Source organism: Hipposideros armiger, unplaced genomic scaffold (genome assembly GCF_001890085.2).
Source record: "Hipposideros armiger isolate ML-2016 unplaced genomic scaffold, ASM189008v1 scaffold_762, whole genome shotgun sequence".
Lineage (NCBI taxonomy): Eukaryota > Metazoa > Chordata > Mammalia > Chiroptera > Hipposideridae > Hipposideros > Hipposideros armiger.
The window spans coordinates 614185-633382 of record NW_017732112.1 but is presented as its reverse complement, the minus strand read 5'-3'; the positions used below and the strand labels follow the sequence as shown (position 1 = coordinate 633382).

The 19198-nt window shown below is 44.1% G+C and overlaps 1 protein-coding gene across 1 annotated transcript in view; it reads left to right on the top strand.

The window, feature by feature from the left end:
* Positions 1–18878, top strand: part of LOC109373962 (ryanodine receptor 2-like) — a 152164-nt gene extending 133286 nt beyond the window's left edge. The window contains exons 39-46 of the mRNA XM_019628228.1: positions 877–937; positions 2130–2276; positions 4809–4943; positions 11926–12082; positions 13419–13483; positions 15566–15666; positions 16603–16654; positions 17386–18878. Coding sequence (XP_019483773.1) covers positions 877–937; positions 2130–2276; positions 4809–4943; positions 11926–12082; positions 13419–13483; positions 15566–15666; positions 16603–16654; positions 17386–17481 — 814 coding nt within the window. The 3' untranslated portion in view covers positions 17482–18878. The remainder of the gene's footprint in view (positions 1–876; positions 938–2129; positions 2277–4808; positions 4944–11925; positions 12083–13418; positions 13484–15565; positions 15667–16602; positions 16655–17385) is intronic.
* The last annotated feature ends 320 nt before the right edge of the window (positions 18879–19198 follow it).

Sequence of the window (19198 nt, the reverse complement as noted above, 5' to 3'; positions counted from 1 at the left end):
ACTAAAACAGTAAGTCTAGAGAAGGCCATTTGAAAGCAATACTAATATTATATTATCGTTTATTATGTCATATTCTGTCATAGCAATTATCTGGAATATTGGAAAGGCTGGCAAAGTTATCATTTCTAGCTCATAAATCAGTGGCAAGTTCTAAAAAAATGAAATGGTATGTTTTAATCTATGTGCATTTTAATCTGCAAAGATCATGAATATTTATGTTAAGATTTATTCACTCCACATGTACTTATTCAACACTGAGTGTATGAGATGATGTGCTGGGCGTTGGGGAGAAATACATACGGACGGACACACACATAAAGAACTATGAGGACAGGGAGAGGATACATTCCTTCTTGGGTACAGAAGGGAAGGTTTCTGAAAACAAAAGGAAACAAAAACAAAATGGAAAGGCCCTTTCACTGGCAAAATCAGTATAGTTATAAAATTACTGTGGATGTTTATGCAAATTTTTATTAGTTGAAGTGAAAATTATTCTGTTGGAATACAGCCACCAATGTATAATGTAAGTTAGTAGGAAACTGGATGCACAGATGGTGGTGAATTTAGTACAGTTCCCAGGAATAATTGTCACATTCTAAGTGAGCTGAGCTTATATTTAATGGAGGAGGGAAAAAGTGAAAAAGAAAGAACTTTTCTTAAATAAAGGAAGACGAAGGTGGTGATGTTTAGTTTTATTTTCCAAGATCCCTCTTAAAAGCCTCACAAAACTCTGGGATGCATGGTCCCGCGAGCTCTCGGTTCTGCCTGTGGCACCTGGGCTAGAACGAATCTCCCGGGACGGTGCCGGGCTCACCCCTGGGAAGTGACTGCAGCAGGCTCTGGAAACTGTACAAACGCTTCTCCTTGTCTTTCCAGCCTGAACTCCATTGACGTCAAGTATCAGATGTGGAAACTCGGAGTCGTTTTCACTGACAACGTAAGCTGCTTCGCTTCCGCAGAGGACCAGCACGCTCATTGGCTGGGTGTTAGCTTCTGCAGGCGGAGAGATGGTTACTGAAGAGAGTTATTCAAAAGTCCATTCAGTTAATCAGACCAGAGCTGGGCAGGACCCACAGAAATATAGGATTAATGAGCCCACCTTTTGTTCCATTTCTTTCAGTAGTTGAAAGATTAAAACGAAAATATATGTACACAAGAAAAAAGAAACTGAGAGGCAAATTGATGTGTATTTTCTTGTAGGTTTCAGTTGGGTAGTGGCATACATCAATGTTTTGTAGACATTAAAAAGAAAGTTCTAAATACATAAAAAATTAAAAACATTCATTGTGATAAATTTTAGTTTCCCCCAAATTAAATATATTATTGTGTTCTTTTTCTCGATCGATCCTTCTTTCACCAAAGAACCTAAGAGCCTATGAAATAAACATAGGATCTAAGTACATATCCAAATATAATGAAAAAAACCACCTGTTACTAAAAGTCACCAGCTGCCAAGGGCAGACCATCACATTTTACTGGCTTGCTCAATAGCTTCACGTTTGATTCTTAGACTTTTCAGTTTAAGTAATTGTTACTATCAATTGCTTTATGCCCCCATTTGCTGGTCTGGGAAGTTGCTGTTGAACCATGAGGCTCAGCCAAATAGGTCAACTATGCATTTCTGCTGTGGGATCCCAGTTCCCACCCCCCTCACACACGGAAATAGGATCAGACCCTCAGGCCGTCCTCTGCTCTGCCTCTGTACTTCTCCCAACACAGCTCATTTAGTCCCAAAATCTCACTCTCATTTTAGCATTGACTTAGAGTAAACATGAGTTCCATTCCCCTAAGGACTGTTGACACCCCAGATTCTCCTGCCTCCACCCCCACCTCACCGAGCCATGGGCCCAGAACCCTCCTAAGAGTGCAAAACCAAAGCCATGTCTTGTAAGTATGTTCTAGAACTGTCACCTGTTAATAACGTGTCTTGCAGCTAATTTCTTCTCTAACAGTGGAAGCAACTCCCCTGAATAAAAAGGAGGCCTGGTCATACCATTTGAATTCTATACGTTTATAGTCTAAGAAGATAAAGTAAATGGGGTGATTCCCATCGAATGAAGCCAGGCTAGCTCATCACGATAGTCACGTGTTCTGTTTTCTGACATGCCTTTTCCGGTTCTTCCCAACAGTCCTTCCTCTACCTTGCCTGGTACATGACCATGTCCATTCTCGGACACTATAACAACTTCTTTTTTGCTGCTCACCTTCTTGACATTGCCATGGGGTTCAAGACGTTGAGAACCATCTTGTCATCGGTAACTCACAATGGCAAGCAGGTAAGCGTTTACCTTTTTCTCCTCCCACAAACGCTGAAAAGGCAACACATAGACCAACAAACATAAAGCCAGATCTCAGATGACAATGTACAGTTTTAAAGATTTTTTTTGAACGGAGCAGCTGCACTTTTATAAACCATGAAGATTAGTAGTTTGAGAAGCCCCTTGATCTGCATTCAAGTCTAGGTGACTTTGGATAAATTATTTAATGTTTTTAGATCTCATCTCCCTGTTTTGTAAAATGAATACAGGAAGAGTACCTCCCTTATGGAGTTTTTGTGAACATGGAGGGCTTAGCACAGGCCCGGGCACATCCAGCACTCAGGAGAACACTTGTCATTTTGTCCCAGTGTGTTTGCTTGCTCCACATGACGCTGGGGAGCCAAATGTGTTGCAGCGTCCTGACACACTCGTGTTAGTAAGAAACATGAAGTGCCCTATTCCTAATTTAACATAATATTTCAAAACTGGATTACTCATGGGACCTTTTCTCCACTTTTAAATTGAACAAAAAGAATAATAATATTTCATGCTTGACAAGGTCATACTTACTTGGAGGAAAACTGGCTGAGTTCCAGATAATCAATTTATGTTTTAATGGAACCCAAGTGCAGTGTTAAAACTTTTATTATTAATAAACGCACTTGAGAAGCATGCATTTATTGATTCATTCTCTATCAAGTGTCCACTGGGAGGTGACACATGCTATGTTAGTTATTTAGATAAACAGAGTCCTTCTTTTCCAGAATCTCATAATCCAGTATATTTTTCAGTCAGTGCCCCTCCAAACACCTTGAACTGTGTCCACAGTAAATTCACATTATCATGATCTTTCGTTTTCGAAATGTCAGCATTGTTCTTATATTTGTCAGTTGAGTGTCTGAACCCGAATTTGATGTGTGTGGCCCATCTTGAGTCCAGTGACAAAAAGCGTATGATGTTGATTCATCAGTCAGTCAGCAAATTGGTTTTGAGATCCTAATATATTTAGAGAACTGAGATGCTGAACCTATTGTGTGTTTCACAATATATCTGGAGCTACTTTTATTAATTTTTAAACTGTTGTGATTATTCCTTTACTTTTGAAGTATCAGTTTTTCATTTGCAGAAATATGTAGAACTTAATAGTCCTTAAAAGTAATCATGTGGAAATTTACAGTGGCTTTGTACTTAATTTATAGAAGTGAATTAAGCCCTCTGTTTATAATTCTCAGGATAATTATAAAGCAATCTGTAAAAGACTTAATATATGCTGACACCATCAAGAACAAAGGGTTGTGTTGTTATCGAAAGAAGTGACATAAAAAATAGTGTATTTGTAATTTTTGTGATAGAACTAGAAAAATATTCTCACCAACTTGGTGAAAGTCACATTTTAAACATACATTCTATAAAGGTATAGTTTGGAATTAAAGAAAGATTACATAGAGCTGAAAGAAGACCTTTTAAACTGTAACAATTATACATTGAAAAAATTAGCCTTCACATAGTGCTGGTTATCAGCTGCTAAAGTGTCTTGCACTTTATGTTAACAAAGCACAGTTTTATTTTAAAACATTTATATTACACATTATTGACAGTTGTGTATACCCAGATGGCAAAAGCAATACAAATTCTTATTTAGTTTAGAAATGTAATTGAAAGAAAAAATTACTTACAACCCATCTTACTATCATAACAAAAATGATACAATTTTTAAATTATTTTTAAAAGATTTTTATTAAAATATAGCTAACATACAATAATATATTAGTTTCAGATATAAACCATAGTTATTTATTTATATACCTAAAGAAGTGATCACCATGAGAAGTCCAGCAACCACCTGACACTGTACCACGCTATCACAATATTATTGACTATATTCCCTATGCTTTACATTACATCCCCATGACTTATTTGTTTTATACCTGGAAATTTGGATCTCTTATTCCCCTTCAGCTTTCTCCTCCCACCCCCCATTTTTTAATTTTTCAATTATAGTTGACATTTAGTATGATTTTATATTAGTTTGAGGTGTACAATAGTAGTTAGCTATTTATATAATTTATGAAGTGAATCTTCCTGACTAGTCTAGTATACACCTGGAACTATATATAGTTGTTACCATTAAAATGAGATTTAATTAGGAATGTAAATAATTTAAAGGGAATAGACCTTATAAAAAGAAAGACCTTAATGTAGTATCTAGTGCCGAGTATTTACATGATACAAAAATGAATGTTTTAAGCTGCTTATTAATATTATTAATATCAATTTGGATATGAAATTAAATCAGAGTTTATATTTATATTCTAGCTATGGTAGGCACTCGCTAGCCAATTAGTCAAGTTTTGAGTAAAATAGTCTGACAACTTGATAAAATGAAGAGAATATAAAAACAAATTTCCCCACTGGGTGGGAAGGAAGGTGTATGAGGCATGGATCCTGTTAGCTTCATGTCAGTCAATCCAGGTTTGTACCCTTAGAGTGCACACCATTGTCACATGTCTCATATTTCTAATGCATGTTCAATGTCACGTTGCTTTCCAGCTGGTACTAACAGTCGGCTTATTAGCCGTTGTCGTATACCTATATACTGTCGTGGCATTCAACTTTTTCCGAAAATTCTACAATAAAAGTGAAGACGGTGATACGCCAGATATGAAATGTGATGATATGCTAACGGTGAGTGTGTACCCTTTTCTGCTGACTCTGCACACCTGTGGCACCTGGACCTGAGCAGAATTCCTGAGTAACGCAGGGAGAGCTGGAAGGATTCATGCGAACCCCAGCCTGTCGTGCATACGTTCCAGGGTGGCAGGGAACATCATCTCCCTGGGGAACATTTTGAAGCCTTGTTATTTATTCACCTTAGTGACTTTCACTGAAGCTAAGTCCAAAATATATCTTTTTTTTTTATTAGTTTATTTTTTTTTATTGGGGAGCAGTGTGTTTTTCCAGGACCCATCAGCTCCAAGTCAAGTAGTTGTTTCAATCTAGTTGTGGAGGGCGCAGCTCAGTGGCCCACGTGGGGATTGAACTGGCAACCTTGGTGTTATGAGCACTGAGCTCTAACCAACTGAGCCAACTGGTTGCCCTGACTCCAAGTCAAGTAGTTGTTTCAAACCTCCCTAGTCTCGGTTTTAAAATCAGCAGATGTTAAAGGTTTCATATTGCCTTATCACTGTTCTCTAACCTGCCTGTCTGATACAGGCCAATCAGAAATGACCATACCTGAGACCTTAGATAGGGAAGGGAAATTAAATCAAGTCAGGAACTCCGCTGGAAAGACGACTCCCTCACTGAGCTCCAAATTGAGATGCCTACATAATTGGGGTTGGTGGTAAAGTAAATAATTGAGACATCATTTATACTAAAATTACTCTAGAAAAAATAAATGTCCCCAAAGAGTAATGAGAACGATTAATACTGTAAAGACTAGTAATTAAGACAGCTTTTGTACTAGAGAATGACAAATCAATGGAACAGATTAGAGCCCAGAAATAGATTCAGATGCAAGTAGAAATTAAAAATATGATAAAAATGGCTTTTGAAATCATGGAATGAAAAATAATTCAATAAATGGGAATGGTACCATGGACACCCCACTTGGGGAAAGTGGCCAAAAATGGATATCAACCTAGTTCTTTAAATACAAATAAATTCTGTGGAACAAATATTTCAATGCCAAAAAAAAATGTTAGAACAGAATTTGACATTTGAACTAATAACAATTTTTAGATGGAGAAAGGTATTTCTGAGCATGACATAAAAGCTTAGGATCCATGAAAGCATAAATAGTTACATTCAAAAGAAACAACTATAAGCAGTCTTAAAAACAAATGATGAATGGAGAAAAATATATTTGACACTATACCAGAGGGCCAGTATCCTTAATTAACAGAATCCTCATCACATCAGTAAGAAGAAATAAACGAGCAAGTAGGAAAAATGAGCAAATTATATGAGTAGACAATCCGCAGTAAACAAATTCAGCTGGCTTCTAAATATGGAAGAATGCTTAGCCTCTCTCACAATTAGAGAAATGAATCAAAACAATCAGTTGCCACCTTTCACCTGTCAGGTTTGCAAAATATCAAAGGTTGTTAATGCCCAGACTTGTTGAATTGATGGAAAAACTGGCACTTTCATGAACGCTTGTTGGGAATTTCAATTAACACAATTTTAGAGAAATTTTGCAATATCTGTCAAATTTGTAAGTGTACCTACCCTTTGGCCTGTAAGTGCCACTGCTAGTAAAATCTAAATGTTTTTTCACCAATAGGCCACTGCTATCACAAATTGGAAACAACCTAAATTATCATCAATAGAGTGCTGATTGATGAATCAGTCATGGTAAATCTATATAATGGAAATGTGTTCGGTTGTTGGAAAAGTCATGACATATTTTTGCAATGAAAAACATAGAAAAAAATATGTCATGATTTTTCTGACAACCCAATATTTAAGACAAATCTGTACATGCTGGTAAGGAAGGACACACAAATTACATTTAAGTGTGTGTTTTGGGGGGGGAGGGGTGGAGGAGCAAGACCCTGAACAGTGTTGTGATAGAATCCTAATTGTATAAGAGGAAGATCACACACACACTCCAACATGCTAGAATGTATATATTAGATATGCTAGAACCGCATATCTGGAAGGAAACAGAAGGGACGGCTAACAAGGGTTCCTATAGGGAGTAGGACCACAGATCAAGGAGAGAGAGAACTTCTGCAATAAGAGACTGACTGGTGGCTAGCAGTGACCTCCACCGGAGTCACTAACATGTGACACTACACCCCTCCTGCATCCCACATCCCCATCTGTTCCAGGCCGCGTAAGGAGAGACCTTAGAGAGCCTTCATCTCCCTCCTGTGAGCTGCCTTTAATATCCACCTTCCTGTCTGTGCCGTGACCCTGAAGATGTGGGGTACTAGCTGCCCAGGGCCAGGGAGCAGAGCAGAGGCTGGGGGCGGCGACGGGGCCAAAGGAGGGTCAGTTAATACTGACCTCAGGCCGTTTGCCTACAGTGACTCTGGGGAGATTCGTTTCCCTTCGAGGAGAAACACCCGATGATTCTAAATCTCAAAATCCATCAGCCTCAGGTCAGGAAGCTGTGCTGTGGTCTCTCAGTCCCAGAGGGTGTGGTGCTCAAGGACTTTCTCAGGACTGGTGGACATAAGGGTGACTTCAGGTAGTGAAAGTCAGTGCCTGTGTTAGATGTGGGGACGGTACGCGACCTTAGACCCTCCCCCACCTCCTGCCGCAGGAAGGCCCTGCAAGTGTCCTGGTCTCCTCACATCAGGGGTCATGGCTGACCCTGTTCACATTGGCCTCGTGGCAACAGAGATTACCACGTGGGAATCCTGCTCTCCTGGGAATTCCCACTGCTTCCGTTCATTTGAAGAAGCTGCATCATTTGAACAAGAGGTGGGCTAGGAAGGCGGCTGTTGTCCCCTGGTTCATTTTACCCAACTCCACGGGAGGTGTGGAGAGAAGGGGAGAGGATGCTCACATCAGGAGGAGGAAAGAAGGCCCCTGGGTGTTTCCACCCGTGGGCTCAGGACCGAGAAAGGCCTGGAGTTTGTTCCGCCTGAGGAGTTTCTGTCCTTGTGGGTGGGAGCGCCCCCGCTGAGCTCTGTGTGGGTGCTCACACCTCTCCATAACAGGAAAACGTGCTGTGCGGCCTTTGGCTGGGTGAGGCTGGAGGCACCGTCCGTGCACAGCTTAGCTGCTGCTTTCTTTCGAGAGAAAAGTCAGCTCCAGGACACCAGCGGCCTCTCAGCTCAGGCTCCTCACTGCTGCCGGTCATGGACCAGACAGGCCCATCCAGCTGATTGTCCTGAAAACCCCCGTGTCAGGAGTCGCATTGACTCTGGACGAACCTTGCAGTGTTAGGTCTAAAAACCTTGTTCAGTTTGCCTCTTATCAACACTTGTGCAGCGAGGGCTTGAAAGGCCAGCCACGATTAAAATGTCACCGATCACTCAATCACTTACTGTCGCGCTCAGGAAGTTAGAGGCAGGTGAGAGCAAGCGGCCAGCAGGACAGCAGCACCACCGGCAGTAGCACCTGTAATTGAATTGAGTTCGTCAGAGAGAATCCTTGCTTTGTGCTGGTCTCCCTCACATTCCCTTGCACAGGGTGAAGTCTTCATTGCGTTCACACTGAGACAGGCTTTCCTCCCTCGCGTCACCTTGTCTCCACATCACCCTGAGTTCCCGTTGCCTGTTGTTTCAGGTTGTTTCTTGGGGTCTGAAGGGGATGGTGCAGGTTTTCACAGGGACCTGATTCACCCTGCAGTGCCCCAGAACTTACAGCAGGTGGCGCTGTGGCTGCAGCTATACAGACCCGGGATTCACATTTGCATTTCTTTCTTTTTTACTTGCTTATTTAGGATTTTGGTGTTTTGAGCCTGGGAATCTAATTAAACCAGCAGTATCCTGATGGAATTTGAAGCTCTTATGCAAGAATTTAGGAGGAGAAAGTGAAAAATGATCTAAAGTTCTAAAGCCCAGGGCAAAAGCTGATTGTAGCTGGAGACCAGGGAGCTTGACTCAGAATCTACAAGGGGCGGGCGGAGGCATTCATCTCAAAAGGGTAGGTCCTCACCCTGAGATGCACAGAGGAATCACCAGGGCAGCTCTTACACATCCACCCCAGACCCCTGGAACCAAACCGGCAGGGAAGGGATCAGACCTGTGTATTTTGGAAAAAGCTTTCCAGGTGGTTGAGATAGAGTGTACATTTCTCGGGAGGTAAGCTGTTTAGGTAATTGTTCTAAATCGCTTATTTTATCCTACCTTCCCAACAAATGACCTGTCCCTCTAGCTCGCCCTCTCTCACTCTCTCTGTCTCCCTACCTCTGGCTGTCCTTTTGTTTGCTGAGATAAAGATCTTATAAGGATCTTCACCAATCCACCGAAGCTGGTCCCCCTCGAGTTTCCTAAAGGCGGCCTGCACAGCGGTGAACCCAGGACAAAGCCTCGTAGGAGGTGGATGGGGGAGGGGCATAGGAGCGTACACCTTGGAATTAACAACTGCCTAGTCCCAATTTTTGTAGCACCAGCCACCTCCTTTGCTTATTGCGCAGATCCCATATCTTTTGTCCCGCGGAATTCTTTCTATCCTCCAGCTCTTATTATCCAGGTTGAAGCAGATTCTATTAAAAGGAAGATGGATGAAAGCATTTCCATTTTCAGGGGCAGAATGAAAGTCTGACAGCTGAGAGCCTGGCAGCCATGTTAGTGGGTGTTGCCTTGCTTCACACTGCACCCAGCGGCTTCTGCCTGCTGGCTCTGGAGACAGCCAGGACGTGGAGGGAGGGACAGGGTGGGAAAATCAATATCAAAATCCCCCAGGTGCACTGTGCATTTTTCTCTGTTTACATTTGGTGTCTTATTGAGCCCAGATAACCAAATGCACAAGACTCTACCCATCTTTGCAGTATAGCCATCAGTCTGTTACTGAAATATGGTGGAACCCCTTTCTCAAAACTCTTAGGGCAGTCACAGAATGAAGGTGAGCCAGGAGAGATGGCTGACCAGAGATCTGAAAAGATGAGGCATTTGCTGTGGTGACTTGGTCTCTGACTCTCCATGTCTAGAAACTAACAGTGATTCATTCTCTTGAGGACAAACTCACATTAACGAGGCTCCTAAGAGTCGGATGCATGAGTCAGAATACCAACATCCTGCTCACGCAACAAGTCGACACGTTCTCTTCCCTACAGAACTCTGTGTGGGAAGCAAATTACAACCCAAAAGTTTCAGACAGTCAGCCGGAATGAGCAGGAGGAACCAGCTGGGTGGTCTTATCCTGTATGTGTCAAACAAGCAGGCCTGGACTGGGAACCACAGTGACCCTGCTGGCCCACCACGGGTGTCGGTGTGGGCACCTGCGGGCCAGCATTAGACATGGAGAGGTGGCAGACCAGAGCCCGGTAGATTGTCCAGATGGAGTCCCTTGCCCTGAGACGGGGATCACAAGCAAAGCAGAGGATGGTGAGGCCAGGAAGGATGGCTTCTGTTAGTTCATTAAATGGAGGGTACGGTTGCAGTGATGATGCTATCCATTTCCTATGGCCATAGTTACGTACGTATGAGGATAGATTCAGAGAAAAAACATAACCCCAATATTTTCTTAATAAGAAATGCATACGGCAAAAACAGTTACAGCAGTATGCACGAGCATACGTGAAAATAAGATTTCCTCTTCCCAGAGATCCACTGTTAACCGTTTCAAGCACCTTTTTAGACACACAGTTCTAAGAAATGAATGCCATGACCCAAGGGGTTTTCTATAGTGGCTGCCTTCAAACTTTTACTTCCAGAGACTGATTCAGTAGCTGGCCCCGGAAGCTGAATGTTCACGTCTCTAGGAGACCCGGGTGCATAGTCAGGTTCAGTCTCATCTGTGCCTCTGAAGGGCTTTCTGGCCCCTGTGCACGAGACTGTGACCCAGCAGAGAAGCTGGCGGGGGACAGGGCAGAGCGGCCTTGCGGTGCTCCTGGCTCATTGTATGCCAGCTGGCAGGCCTCTTTTCTGAGTGACACAAGCTTTAGTTAATTCTGCTCATTAAATTCCAGGCATCTGACCCAGGAAACATTTTATATTCCGCATCTATCGATACATTAGCTGTTGAACTGTGAACGTGTGGGTGTCACCTTGCTGCTTGTTCTTTGTCATTTGTCAGCAGTTGGTGCTTTCTAAGGTGATCTGAGAATGTGAGGTCTATGGGTTGAGGCTGTGAGGTCTCCATGAGAACAGCTGGCCCCTCATATCTTTTCAGTCCTTGTTCACAGAACAGAACCCACAACAAAGCGTCCTCGGGCTTCAAATGTGAACTGTGCTGGGGTGAGGGACCCTGCCCCATAGCTCGTCCTTTCTGTGGTGGGCACTTGTGCTCTCTTTATTGTAGGATGCTTTATTGTTTCAGGATTTAAACAGTGAGCTGCTGTGTCCTCCCTGGCTCTTCCCTCTGTCTTTCTTCTTTATTCTAGATATTAGAGTATAAAAATATTTCAGTGTCATATTCACATAAGATAAGTGAGGAGAGTGTGAGTGTGAAGGCTGTTTATTTTTCTACCTTAATTTCTAAGACTCCATCGTGTTATACATTAGGTGTTTGCGTCCCCTTTTCTAGGTCTGTGATGCTCAAAAAAAAAAAAAAAACAATGAGCAGTGCAGTTCAATACAGATTTGTGGATCTTAATGAGATCTTAGCGGGGTAACATACGCCAGATGCTGGTGAGGCGCTTTCCTTTTCCACGAGGTGTGACAGAGGCAGCATTTGTTAATGGACCAGACTGTGAGGGCAGAGTCTGCATGACAATGACAGATGCTGAAACAAAAACAGGCAGCAGAGCACGCAGAGAATCTCAGAGCCCCAGAGTAAAGATCAGGAGCTGGAGAGAGAGCCTGAGGCCATGGAATGGAAATGGAAGCATCCCTCCGGGAAGTGAGGGCAGGAAGTGACTGTGTCTCTCTATGAGGGCAGGAAATGAGGGCAGGAAGTGACTGCATCTCTCTAGGAGGATGGGAAGTGAGGGCAGGAAGTGACTGCGTCTCTCTAGGAGGACGGGAAGTGAGGGCAGGAAGTGACTGTGTCTCTCTTTGAGGGCAGGAAGTGAGGGCAGGAAGTGACTGCGTCTCTCTTTCCCCAGTGCTACATGTTCCACATGTATGTCGGGGTTCGTGCCGGAGGGGGCATTGGGGATGAAATCGAGGACCCTGCCGGTGACGAGTATGAGATCTATCGCATCATCTTCGACATCACCTTCTTCTTCTTTGTAATTGTCATCCTCTTGGCCATCATACAAGGTAAGGACGGGGAGTTCGAGTCATCCTGTGTTCCCCTGACCTTGAAGGGAGGGTAAGAGTGTCGAGTGTTTTCTAGAAGAGCCAAATAGAGCTTTCCCTTTCAGACGTTCTTCTTTTGAAATCTGTGGAGGGGAAAACAAAGAAGCATGGGACTCTTGGGGTCTAGGGGAAGGTGGACCCACGGCCCTTTGGCCTCCTTTCACATAACACAATGGAAAGCGCGCTTACCTGGCTTTGATTCCCAGCCCTGCCTCTGACGAGCTTTACAACTTTGGGTGGGTGAGCTGGTTAACCTCTTTGGGTCTATCAAATGGAGATTAATTAAATCTCAGAGCCATAGGGTTGTTGAAAAGTTAAAAAAAAAAAAAAAGATGCACATTGAATGAGCCCTGTGAGATGGTGGTAGTGTTCGCATTTGATGAAAATAAGCAGTAGCATGTCTAAGTCTCTTGGCCCAAGGGCATAGCTGGACAGAGTGAGGGCCGGAACCAAACCCCCGGGGTCTGGACCCAGAGCCCTTGCTCACAACCGCAGTTCCATATCGACCCGTTAGTCCTTCCTTTCACCCAAGGTAACGCGGAGTGTGGTGCTTTCCTCCGGCAGAAAAATCACTCATGTTGTCTTTCTCTGCTTACACATTTTTCCTGGCTTAAATTAAATGTCGATAAATGTGATATTATCTCTAAGTTGTACAGGCATAAAATGGTACTGTTTTCGGTAAAGTGCATGAACAGGCTTAAAGCATTCATGATCCATTTTTTATGTCTCTATTGAGGGTAACAATAATAATGTGTTTCATAAGAGGGCAAAGTCATAAGACAGTTGGAAGAAAACGTGCAGCCAGCGAGTCCCAGGAGAGAAGCAGCTGTTAGGTTCTCGCTGCCACAACAGACAGATGGAAAGTTTATGAGGAGTTTGTGGAAAAATGATTGGAGGCACTTTCCTCACAGTTAATATGGTAATGTTGGATTTCCAGCATTAATACATGAGACTCTTAGTGAAATTTTCTGTACTTTACAACCACACATCTCAGCCGCTCTTTCTCATACCGTCTCCATGCCAAGTTAACTGAAGATTTTTCCTGCTTTGTCACCTCATTGTTAGCCCCATTTTAGGGAGTGTAGGCCCCTAATTGCACATATTCCTGTCCCCAAAGAGAGAGAATGCCGCAGCCCTGTAGGAGCGTCAAGTGTGCGCTCATTTTTCCCACGTTCTGAGCGTTTTTTCCAGGGTGGCCGCGCATTTTCCCTTCCGTGGAAGGGTTAGCCAGGGGTGATGAATTTCATTTTGATTCTCTGGTTGATAAAGATAAAATTGTGTCTTTACTTAACACTAGGTTTAATTATCGATGCTTTTGGCGAACTGAGAGACCAACAGGAACAGGTCAAAGAAGACATGGAGGTCAGTCTCACTGCTCCTTTCTCAGCCTTTTTGTTGTTGACCAAACACATTTTCCCCCTTCTCTTTATCGAGGAATCCTGAATGTGGGAGGAAGAGGGAAAGGACGAAGGTGTGGCTCCCTCGGCCTGTTTTACATTCTGGCAATTCACATAATTGAGCCTTGCACAAGACTGGGACTGTGTGGGCCCTGGGTATATGCAGGCGGTCATATGGCACTGTGCACCCATCAGGAACAGGAGGCCATCCATTCAGAATGGGGAGTTCACTGACAAATAAGTACACAGGCGATTTCAGAGCAGCGTGGGCGCCCTCATGGGAGGAAGCCCTGATTTTGCTGGGACCTCTGGGGCTGGTGTCTGACTTCCCCTTGGATGATCAGGGGAGCTCCAAAAAGAAGGGATCCCAAGCTGAGGCCTGAAGATTGCAGAGGTTTGTGTCTGAGAGAGAGCAGGCCGGTTTAGGCAACCTCCCTCCTGCCGTCCCACCAGCCCCACCAGCCCCAGGGTGCACATCTCCAGGGGCACCATTCGCATTAGAATCTAAGAGAATGTCACCACCTGAGGTTTGTTTACCACGTCTCCTATTTAGGGAATTTGCTTTGCAGATTTGTTCTTGGAAGCATAAGTGGTTCAGGATGAAGCATTAATTACATCCTAGTGATGGGGCTGGAGAGAGTGAGGGCCTGTGAGCTCATTCAGAGCCTAAGAACTCATCTGAGAAGTTTGCAGTGGAACTTACGGGCTGTGGGCAACAAGAAAAGGTTTAAACGGTGGAGTGAGGTGATTGGACTTAGATCTTAGCAGATAACTGCAGTCTGAAATATGGGGCGTGAACTAGGAACTGGCCAGACCCGGGGCGGGGAAGCACCTGTCAGCATGTTCTAGGTCGGAGATTATGAGGCTTCTGCTAACAAGTGCCCCGAGGATGCAGGAACCAGACAGATTCAAGCAGTACTTTGGACCTGGCCCGGAAAGAACCAGTGGTCGGCCAGATGCAGAGGACAAAGAGTTTGGAACAAGCAGGGGTGAGCCCCAGGTTTCTAGCGGGAGCCACCAGAGGATGGTGGCTCAGTGACACACAGTGGCTCAGTGACACACAGTGTAACTGAGAGGTGACCCAGAGGAGGAGCTGGTAGGTGTGAACCTGGTTAGTTAGGAGACACTGAGTGGCGTGAAGACCTGGCGGCTGAACGTGTCGGCCGGTACAGACCAGTGAGGCGGAGAGAATGTTACAGACGCTTAATCATCTTGATTCGAGGCCCCAGAAGCTGGGCCGTCATCAACATGCCGCCACTAACAGCTTCTGATTTGCGAGGAAGATGAGCAGCTGGAGCCTCACGAGCTTGACAGTCTTAGAATTAATTTGAGTTGATGCGTGTGAAGTTCTAATAATAAAGGAAAGGCCTGCTTCCCTTCAGGCTCCATGGAGCCGGCCTGCACAATGTGGCAGGACCGAGGTGCTGCCTCCAGGGCACGTGGAGAGAGGCTGGGAGGACGAGGGCGACAGAAAGAGCAGGCACTTCGTGCCTAGAGTTGGAAGTTGTCCCCCACCGTACATGTCCTTCGGTGAATTGTGTGCCTGGTGCGGTGCCTGACACACGCCCGACCCCCGACTGCCTCGCGGCTTGGTGTTGGCTTGGCCCTCCCCATGGGAGGTCACCTGTACGTTTCCCCCTTGGCCGTCAGACTTGATCCAGGTGGGAGCCAAGTTTGCATGGTCAGTGGCGGACATGTTCAATCCTGCCTACATAACTTTTATCAATGTCACGGATAAGCGTGTTCCCCAAGCCCGACCCTTCTCACTGAGGCTGGAGAAAACAAGGCCAGTACATCACTTTTCAGCCAGCCGTATCCATGCTCTTCTTTCTGCCTCTGTCACTTGCTGCTGGCGTCTCTGTCACTTAAGCCGACAGCGAGATACGGTGTGGCAACAGGGAAATTGACACGCACGTGCTCGGCACGGCCTTCTGTGGTGATCTTTTAATATACTGAGTAATTGCAGCTGCCCCTGAGTGGGGACTTGTGTTCTCCTTTTGTTCTGCTTTCCGCACTCTGACACTTTAATATTCCTTTTGTCTTCTAGACCAAGTGCTTCATCTGTGGCATAGGCAATGATTACTTTGACACGGTGCCCCACGGCTTTGAAACGCACACTTTGCAGGAACACAACCTGGCCAATTACCTGTGAGTGTGCCTGTCTCCGACTTCCGGCCCCTCCCAACACCCCTGCCCCACCTCGCAGGCTGGAGAACAGGAGAGAGATGGCCTCCTTTTCTTTGTCTGACTGAGCTCAGTCTCTATGTACCCCAGAGAGAAAGACCCACAGCGAGGGGTTCCCTTTCCCTCAGGAGCAGGTAGACTTAGGAAGCGAAGCTGCAGCCCGTCCTGTGACGATTCCTTCTAGAAGGTGACACGGAAGGTGAAGAGGATGAGCAGCATGCGTGCTGAGCCACTCAGGGAGACAGGGAGCCTCGGCTGCACATCTGGTTTCGTATCTTGTTTAATAGGAATCCCCCAGTTGCTTCCAAGAGATGTAGGACCCTCCATTCTTCTTTTCTGAGGACCCACAGATCTCTTAGGGATTATTGGAAACACAGTTAAAAGTGGCTTCTGTTTTTTAATACGTGGAAATCTGGCTTACTTGGGAGTAAACTGAAATTTGGTAAAGTATTATTCTTAGTCAGTTTCTGACCCAGTTTTAATATCAAGCAGAAGAGATGCATTGGAGGCACTCCCCCCACCCCCACCCCCCAAAAAAGAGATGGGCCTTGGAATTCACAGCTGTGTGACAATAGCATGTTAGTGAACGTTTTTAACCCTCGGTTTCTCAAATGGGAATAAAAATTCCTGCCCTGTGAGTAAATACAGATGCAGCTGGGCCTAGCCCTGACCCAGCATAGAGCAGCTCACAGAAGGTGTAAGTTGATCTGTGCACACATTTGGAAACATATTTTAAAAGGAAGTTTAGCTTTTGGTCCCTATGGCATGCTGTGCCCTACAGTTTTGCCCCATTTCCTGACTGACACCAGCGTGAACAGTTAGGCTGCAGCCGGACCAGAGCGTATGCTTATGCTGGGATTCCCACCCGGGTGGTCCTGATGACTCTCTCTGTCTCTGTAGGTTTTTTCTGATGTATCTCATAAACAAAGATGAAACAGAGCACACGGGACAGGTAGGTAAATGGTGACCATCTCCTGAGAGAAATGATGGGACGAGAATTCCTACATGTCAGAACACCATATGTGCATTTCACACATGAAGGTGTGGAATTACTTTTGGATATTAGTTATGGCATCTTATTATAATATAAAATTCCTGTTATCCTGGGTGAGTGTGCAAAGATTACCTTTGCAGAAAGTAAACGTTCACATAAAACATAAACTCTTATTAGCTGAAAATGCTGAGCTGGGGGTTTGATCATTAGAATGTCCTTGATTCCTTAATCAGATAGCAGATGATTTCAAATAACTTCAACCCACAGTACTGTGGTCAGCTAAAAATAATTTTATCTTAAATGTCTAAGGTTTTTCTTAGGCTACTTGAAATTCTCTCTCCACAATATTTACTTCCAATTGTTAATGGTTTGAATTTGAAGGATACAATTAATAATAATATTTTTTAAAGAATCTCAGAAACCTATACCACAAATAGGTTTCTTATCCTTATTATATTATGGTCAGAATGAAGATTGATTATTTGTGTGTTTATTACTAGAAGTAAGGAAGGTCTGGTATATATTTAGGAACTATTTAAATGAATGTGGGCTTCTCCAATAACATCCATGTATATGTGCAATTACACAATTATGCACATGTGATGTTTAGAACAACACATGTTTCTTTTGTGGGAACACACAGATGTTGGGGAAAAGCATGATTTAATACATTTCCTTTACTTTTACAGGAATCTTATGTCTGGAAGATGTACCAGGAGAGATGCTGGGAGTTTTTCCCAGCCGGGGACTGTTTCCGGAAACAGTATGAAGACCAGCTAAATTAACGCAGACCCAGATCACCTCCAAAAACCCAGACATTCTCTCTCTCTCTCTCTTTTCTCTCTCTCCTCTCTCTCCCTCCTCTTCTCTCTCTCAGTCTCTCCCTCTCTCTGACTCTCTCCCTCTCTGACCTTTGTCTCTCTCTCTCTCTCTGACTCTGTCTCCTGTAAACATCCTGCTGATTTGTGACTTGCCAGCATCACATGCTCTCTGGGACCGGGGAAGCTCTGTTTCTGAGGACCTGCCTGTGCTCTCCTCCCACCTTGTGTATTTTCTTTGAGAATAAAGACTGAAGAATAATCTAAACTCATACACAGACAACATAGGAACTCTGGAAAGAAAGCCATTCTGGACACTCGATCATAACAGACAGATGTCCTTCTGAGACGCCTGGAGTAACGGGACATTTGCAGAGAAGCGGCAGACACACGCATCGGCCTCTTCATTTCTCCATCCTGGAAGGAACTCGGAGGGTCCCAGAGCACTGCAGCACTTCACAGATTGCGTGGACACCAGTGACGAAGGGAAATAGTGCCTTACTATATGTGGGTTGAGCTATGCAGAAGATACGTGCATGAAAAAACATCTTTATTTTCTTTATGTCAACTTTTTTTTTCCTCAGGTTGATTTTGTGAGGTTTTTTGTTTTTTTTTTGTTTTCTTTAGTCTTTTTCTTTGGTGGGGGAGGGTAAGAAAAGCTGTTTGTGCACTTTTTAAAAAGACGGGTAGCCTGTCTCAGGACCAGGGGCTCTTCTCATCCGCTGAACTCACACGCGCCCTCCCCATGTGCTCCTGCCCTCGTTTCAGTCGTGCTCCAATGCAACCTTGCAACTTTATGAAATCTTTCTATGACAACAGACTGCAAAAAAACAACAACCACACACTTTCAAAAGAAATAACTCACTGCATGTTCTTATGCAAGTTTAAATGAACAGTGAAAAACTTCAGTTGCAAGTTGATCCACGCGAGAGAACGTCCATGAGGATTATCTTCATAGTATAAAGTGCCGTGGGCTTAATGTCTAGCTGGAGCCAGTGTCATCCACCAACAACGTGTTGCATTATGAACTTGACACTTGACGTCATCGTGGGTTTTTCTCTTTCTTTCGGCCACCTGTGACCAGCTGTTGGTTAAGGACTTCTTGTCAGGCCATTTTTTTAATATCAAAGCTGAAGCAATATCCATTCAGGGACTTCATCAGTTGCATCGGGGAAAACATGGATGATGAGATCAGTTCCTCCATTCTGAGTCCTTTTACATGTAATGCTGATCTTTACAAATAAAAAGGCAGATTCAGAATGGAAGCAAGGTCATTTTGCAAACATTGGAGCTCTTTTATTACAAGTCTGCTTGTTAATTTTAGAATTGTAAAACTGCTCTGATTAAACTATTTAACTTTCTCACCCTCTCCTTTCTCCATTTCACTTATAACGGGGATGCATGGTAAAACGTTGAGCATTTCACGTGAAGGGGGCCCAGTCCATCCAACACTGTCCGAGCCATCAACACCGTCCACTTCCTTATACCTAAGCAAGTTTGCTCAGTTTATGATTAGGGAATATCACAGTTATCAGGCATTTTAAACCACCCACCGCACCCTGTCATTTCCCTGTTTTGGGGTCATCCAGGTTTCTTGAAAACTGCGAATGACAGAAAAATCAGTGTCTGCAAATTGTTCCATTTTTTACACAGCTCTCATTTTAGAAAGCTCAAGGCAAATTCA